The 6,805-nt window shown below is 57.6% G+C and overlaps 1 protein-coding gene across 1 annotated transcript in view; it reads right to left on the bottom strand.

Moving 5' to 3' along the window:
- NPTX2 (neuronal pentraxin 2) overlaps window positions 1-3,572 on the bottom strand; it is a 9,747-nt gene extending 6,175 nt beyond the window's left edge. The window contains exons 1-2 of the mRNA XM_036315035.1: window positions 2,996-3,572; window positions 1,223-1,439 (exon numbers count right to left, since the gene is read on the bottom strand). Of these exons, the coding sequence (XP_036170928.1) occupies window positions 1,223-1,439; window positions 2,996-3,421 (643 nt within the window). The 5' untranslated portion in view covers window positions 3,422-3,572. The remainder of the gene's footprint in view (window positions 1-1,222; window positions 1,440-2,995) is intronic.
- Between the last annotated feature and the right edge of the window lie 3,233 nt (window positions 3,573-6,805).

The raw sequence follows: 6,805 nt of genomic DNA, 5'->3' as shown, positions 1-6,805 counted from the left end.
CCGCAGGCTCTCAGGACCCAGAACCAATTCAGCCCCTTCCTCACTCCTGCAGAACAGGAGCCAGAACGATCAACCCTTCTCCACCGTGACCCCCCAAACACCTTCTCTGTCACAGTACATCATACACGAGGACGCTCTTTGGAGCCAGGGTTCACACCACCCAGGGAAGAGCTTCTGAAAGGGAAGCAGCAGGGCCCAGTGTCACCCTCCCAACCTCTTGGGAGCAGGCAGTGTGGAAGCACTCGAATCTGGGATCCACGTGCGGTCTCACTCCTCTCAGCTGATGGTGTCATCTTGCCTGACCCACCCCGACCTCCCCGCAGGGCGCCCTCACCCCAGGCTGCAGGGCTGCTGGCCACGGCTGACGAGAAGACCCGGTCACCTGCGGGAGGCGAGCGTGGGGCCAGGCCAGGCGAGAAGGCCCCACAGGAGGCTGAAGCAAAACTCAGAGAACCAGGAAGCCCCAACTCCCGGCTTCACAGGGTGAGCAGCTGACCACGGCTCAGGGCACAGCTAAGGGATGATGGTGCAGCGAGCAGCAGCCCCTCTTCCTACTCTATGCAGCCACCGAGGGTGTAATCTGCAAGTGCCCATGTGCTTCACAAAGGCGAGATTATCTAATAGAGAAGTAGCTCCTGCCCTTGCAGGTGGGCAGGCTTGCTGACTTAATAAGTCTGCGTGTTGGTACTGCCGTGAGCTTGGTAACGACAGGCAGGTTTAATTAGAGCTGGAGGGCCAAGAGGCAGGGGAGGGGGCCCATCCTACCAGAGGGGGTGCCTTCCGTTTATACCACACAGCTGGGAAGTCCAGAAGAAACTTAGTTACAACCAAGGAAGGCATTAAAGGGCCTGGCCCACACATCAGAGGCTGCAGGTGGCAGACAAGGCTAAGCAGCCCTGGGGCCAAGGAGAGAAGGGACAGGCGGGCTGCTGCCTGCACGGTGAGGAGTCAGGTGGTTCTGGCACCTGCCAGGTGGGCTCAGGGATGACTGACAGCAGCCTCGGAGCCTATCTCAGCAAACCACCTGGGAACAGAGTCAGCAGGTGGGGGTCCGGGAGCAGCCACTCCCTCACCCAGCTGGCCTGTCTGTACATGGGCAAGAGCGCCCCGGGCTGGCCCCTCTCTGCCTGCCCTCCCTTGCTCTGAGCCAAGGGGTGGGGGGTCTGGAGGGAGGGGAGGCAGCGGGCGGGCGACAGAGACGGGAGGCAGCACTGGCACCCACCTCGCTCCAGCTCGCTCACCCTCTGCAGCAGCGCGTTCAGGGCGCTCTCGGTCTTCTGCCGGTGAGCCGAGGTCTCGTTGTGCAGCAGGGACTTCTCGTCCTCCAGCTCCGCGACCTTGCGCAGCAGCTGCCTCTCCAGCTCCCCCAGCCGCCGCTGGAGCACCTCTCGGAAGTCGCCGGGCAACGCGGCGGTAGACACGTTCCCTCGGAGCTGGTGCTGGGGGGGGGGGGGGGGGGGGCGGGGGAGGGACAAGCATTAAAGGCCAGTCAGAAAGAAACGGTGACATGCGGCTCTGACGCCCCGCCACAGGGGGAGCTGCTTCCAAAAACGGGAGCATCACCCCAGTGGAGCTGATGACACAAAGGGGAGCGGTCACAGATGCTTTTTTTTTTTTTTTTTTTTGTATGGCAAGGATTTCAAAGTCAGACAATTACTTTGCAGCAGTATCTGAAACTTAGGAATCTCATTTTTCCCCTCTCAAAAAAATCGGTTTTGGCACCTCTAACTAGAAAGACAAAATGTTAACCAACATCTATCATTTTCCAGCAAAACCCCAAACACAGCCAGGGTCTTTTTTTTTTTTTTTTTTTAAGGAGTTCATCAAACGGTACTCAACGCGGATGCACTTTCATCTAGAAATGGAAACAGCCCCCAGTGTGGCCCAAATGCTGCGCGTGGAGACATCACTGGAAACGGAGATCTAAAACACGACTACCCTGAATTCCAGGAACCCGGGCTTCTGATGCTGCTTCTACCTCCTCCTCCCTATTCCTGTCACTCCCTTAGCACCATGCGAGCTCTGAGGCAGCCTGCCGCTGCCCAGCCGCCAGTCCCAGCCAAACTGTGTGTCCCTCTCTCCAAGCGCTCCAAATTGCAGAATGCAGTGACTAGGACCTGCCTCCCGGGGTGGTGGCAAGAGGTAAAATTAGTTACTATGTCTACACGTCTTTAGGGCTCCGAAAAGGTTAGCTGTTGTTCATCATAATGAATTAAGGGATAGACAGATGCTGGAAATACCGTCTGTAACCATCATGCCCCAGGTAATCCTCAACTAATGTTGCAATAATCACCGCTTGTCATTGAAACCCAGCTTTGCTAAGAAGGATTTTGGTAAACATGTTGCACAGAAACGTCCACACTTCGTAGCAGAGATGGAAATGAAATGAAGGTTTCTCTCTCAAAGTTCCAAACTGCATCTGCCTTCCGAGAGAGGCTGGGAGAAGGTCCTTTCCCACAAAGCGCGCGGGAAGGGCACCTTAGGACCTCGCGGTCCTCCGCCAGATGCCTCTGAAGTTAACCCGGCTTCCTCCAAGGTGAGTCCCGGTGCGGGGTGCGGCCGTGACCCTCCAGCCTGCGCTGCGCTCGCGTCCCGCCGAGGCCCCCCAGGTCCCTCCCGCTCCGGACCACCCCGACCTGATTTAATAACGGACATGCGGGAGGCCAGGGGCCGCTGACCTCACGCAGCAACCTCAGGTCACCCCGCAACAGCCTCCGGGAGCGCGTGGGGACCCGGGGGACTCGGGGACTTGCAAGAAGAGAGCAGGCCGTCCGGGTCGGCCAGCCCGAACCTCGTGAAGTGAGTGGCCGCCCAGTGAGCAGTCCCGGCGCGCGGGGGACTTACAGGGTGGAGGGCGCGAGCCACGCAAGTAGGATCTAGACCTCCCACCCCCAAAACCCAGCTCATTCCGTTCCCGCGTGGCCTCGCGGGCAGGACCGCGCGCCCCACCTCTGCCCGGCCGTCCCCCGCCCGTAGGACCCCGGCGCCCCGCTACCTCGAGGCTCTCCAGACGGTCCTTGAGGGTCTGCAGCGAGCGGCTGAGCTGCTCCACCAGGTGCCCGGGGTCCCGCGGCAGGTCGCCCATGGTGTCCTTGCCCGTGGCCGCGCGGCCCGGCGCCTTGGCGCCCGCCAGCCCCTCGCAGCGCGCCAGCTTGGCCGTGAGCTCGCGGATGGCCTCGCGCTGCGCGCCCAGCGTCTCCTTCTGCTGCACGACGGTCTCGCGCAGCTGCAGCACCGCCGCGCGCAGCTCCTCCTCGGGGCTCAGCGCGCCGCCCGGCGCGGGCATGGCGGGCAGCGGGCAGCCGGCGCGCGCCGCCTCCGGGGGCAGCGCGGTGCACACGAAGCGGCTGCCGGGCGCCGGGACGTCCTGCGCCGCGGCGGCCACGGCGAGCGCCACCCCGGCCGCCAGCAGCGCCAGCATCGCGCCGTCGCCGCGCTCACTCCGGCATCCGCGGGCCGGCGCCGTCGGGGCGCGCGGCTGGGGCGCCTTCTGGGCGGGCGGAGGCCGGGCGCGGCGCCCGAGGGGAGCGGGGCCCGAGGGGAGCGCAGCCGGAGTCCGCGGAACGGCCGCCGCACACGGCGCTCTGGCTGGGCCGGCCCGCGCGCCCTTTCTTAAGCTGGGGGGTGGCGGCGCGTGGGGCGCGGCGCCGCGAGCTCTGATTGGCCCAGACGGGCGCGCATCACGCGAGAGGCGGGGCAGGGGTGCCTTCTCACCGCGGGCCGGCACGGGGGCGCGAGCTCCAGAAGCCCCCCAGAAAGAAAGGGCTGAAATTTAAAAAATCCCCGGGGTGCCTTTAGGAGCCTTGGCCGGCGAGTCCAGGTGCCCCTCGGACCCACCCGAGGAGGCCGACGGCGCTCCCAAAAGAGAAGCTGGGAGCCCCCTGGTGCCCCAGCGCCCCAGGGGAGGTTGCTGGGCGTCTGGCGCGGAGGGAGGACTCGCTTAGCGGTCGCCGCAGCCCCGAAGTGGGGGTCGCTGACGCCCACTTCACAAGGGAGAAAGGTGAGACGTCCCAGGAGGGTCCTGAACCCAGGGCTGTGGTCTCGAGGCACCCATGGCTGGCGTGAGCTGCTGCCACTTGACCCTGAAGGCGGGAAGGAGACGCACGCGGCTCCCCAGGACACACACACACCTCCGCATCCGTGTCCCTGTCCCGCCTGGGGAAGATCCTCAGGTCCGCGGGGACGGACACAGGCTGCAGGTGCTGACTGCTGGAGCGGACGCCCCCACACAGTGCGTGCAACAGGCGTGGAGTGGGGCCAGGGTCAAGGCCACGCGCAGAGCTCTCCACAGCCCACCAGATGGGGACCTTATTCAGCAAGACCTGGGCGGGATGGGGTTCATTCCACCGCAGTCATCGTAATGGTGCCACAGAGTAAAGCCGTGCCCCACCCAGGTACTAGTATATGGGGTGCGCACATGTCCAGTTTCTCAGTTTGAGACCCCTGTGCTCCGATTCTTGGAGAGAACAGATATGGGCAGAAACCCCAAAGGCAGGAGCACATTTGTTTCAAAATCTTGTCTGTGGTTTACAAACAAGTTCCAGGAGATTTTCAATGCACAGCCGCAGACTGAGCTGGTTTCCTGCACGTTACAAATGGAAATCCTTATTTTTTCCTCTATGTTTTTTAAGAAATCCAGTTGCAAGGCCATTCATCACATTATCCGCTATACCAGAAACAAATGCATTTGTCACTTGTGCACAGAAGCGGAGGTTGATTCTGTATCAAACTGTATCAAAACAAATGAAATCATGATGATGATATAAAATAGACTGCAGTGATTAATCTCCAGAAACCCAATTCTGATCTGCTTTGCACTTCAAACAATAGCTTCTGTTATGTAAAGAGCTGTTGGATATTCAAGGACAATGTTGCTAAATTATAAGAAAAGGTCTGTTCATGAAAATCTCTTCATGGATGAAATGAGAGACAGGAAGTCTGGTCTACACAACGCCCGAAGCAGAGGACAATGAACTCGGCGATTGCTCAGGTAAGAGCATTCATTAATAGAAAAGGTGTAGGGTGGGCTTGGGGAGGGGGTATTGGACTAATGTCTCTTTTGGCCTGCATCACCAGAACAGGTATCAGCTTCACATTGTCAGTTTGACCTTGGATAGATTCATGCCTCCTGCACCTTTCTGACCCCAACCCCTTGGGAACTCCAGAAGTTTAAAGGAGCTCACATTATACACAAATTGCAATTATGAAGCTGATGAGGTTGCAAAGCCCTTTATAAAATGCTACATTTTAGATGATTCCATAAGGCCCCAAATCCAGACAGGTTCAGAATTATCCAGATAAGGATTTCACTTTCAATTTTCAACGCATTGGGTTGATTTTTATTTATTTTTTTTTAGGCCACGGTGGATCTTAATTGCAAGTGACAATAGAGTGCTATAGCTCCATATATCCTTTCTTGACACAGACCGAAGCATTTATATTTGCAACTACTTGAAATACAGCCTGGTTCCTTTAATAATTAAATAAAATCAAGTGTTTCCAGAATTCTAATTTCCTCCTGCACAAAGAGAGCACAAGACAAAAATAACAAAGCATATATCCCCAAATAATTACTCTTACATTTCCCAAAAGAGATGGCTATGGGAGACCTAATCAGGGACATTGCCAAAGCCCAGACGGAAAGATGGAGGCCTTTAGGTGTTATTTTGTTTGAACGCAGTATAAGTAGAGGGCTTAGGTACAAGAGTAGATGCTATTTGGGGTTTTATTTTGTCTTCCTGATGGGAAGTCAGCTGGCTTAGGAACAAGGGACTGAGGCCTAATAACAACACTGTCACTGGCTAAGTGGTTTAGGGCAAGTCAGGTACCCTCTATGGACGTCCGTTTGCTCGTGTAGAAGATTTGGGGATTAGACTGGGCTCTCCAAAGACACCCCCCCCCCGGCCCCCGCCCCCGCCCCGGCTCTGCTCAAGAGCTGGCAGTTTGAGCAAGAATCACTGTTCAGGGAGATGAAGATTCCAGGACTTGGTTCTTCCTGCTTGTGTTAGGAACCACCTGTGTCCAGGGCGAGCCTGGGAAGGCAGGCAGGGTGTGTGTGTATACAGCAGGCAAGTGTCCACATCCGGGGATGCTGTGACTGTGATTGAAACCTGCTCTCCACAACAGGAAAGCTCACCCTTGATCTACTCACAGCACAGCAACCTGTCTGCCTGAAGGATCCCGCATGTCTGACTCAGCTCCCCGCGAGGGTGGCGATGAGTGGCAGAGACCGGGGCCCACAGGTTTCCCTCTGCTTGAAAAGTCGTGCGGCTCTGCACCAGTGAATCAGCGCCACCTCATCTCTTAGTGCAACTGACGCAGCAGCCTAGTAACCACCCACTCATTCCCTTTGTCTCCGGGCTCCCAGGTCAGCTGAGAGCCCCGTGTGGACTCGCACCGTGTCCTGGGAACCCTGATGAGCTCATTCTGCCTCCGTTTGATTGCCCCATCTGGTTGGTTCCCTTGTTCTTCTCACATGCATTTTTCATCTCGGTCTTCTGGGAGATGTGCTAATTTCCACCATGGTGTCAGAGGACCCCATCTTCCACTTTCTCACATCTCCTCCTCTGTCTCAGTGCCGCTTGGGAAGTCAAGAATGCGGTGTGAGCTCCAGAACAGCCGCCAAGGACAGCCCCCTGCAAATGGAATCCGGGAGCTGTCTTCGGTGCTGAGTTTCCATTGGGCGGACTACAAGTGTGTGGGGTGGAGGTTTGTTTTTGTGTGTGGTTTTTTTTTGTAGGTGGCGGGGTGGGATTCAGCGCAAATACAAAACGAAATGTAGAGGCTCCAGAGAATTGTAACTAAA

The sequence above is a fragment of the Myotis myotis genome, unplaced genomic scaffold, assembly GCF_014108235.1.
Source record: "Myotis myotis isolate mMyoMyo1 unplaced genomic scaffold, mMyoMyo1.p scaffold_m19_p_6, whole genome shotgun sequence".
Taxonomy (NCBI): Eukaryota; Metazoa; Chordata; class Mammalia; order Chiroptera; family Vespertilionidae; genus Myotis; species Myotis myotis.
The sequence above is the reverse complement of the archived record's forward strand: the minus strand, read 5'-3'. Positions and strand labels throughout refer to the sequence as shown.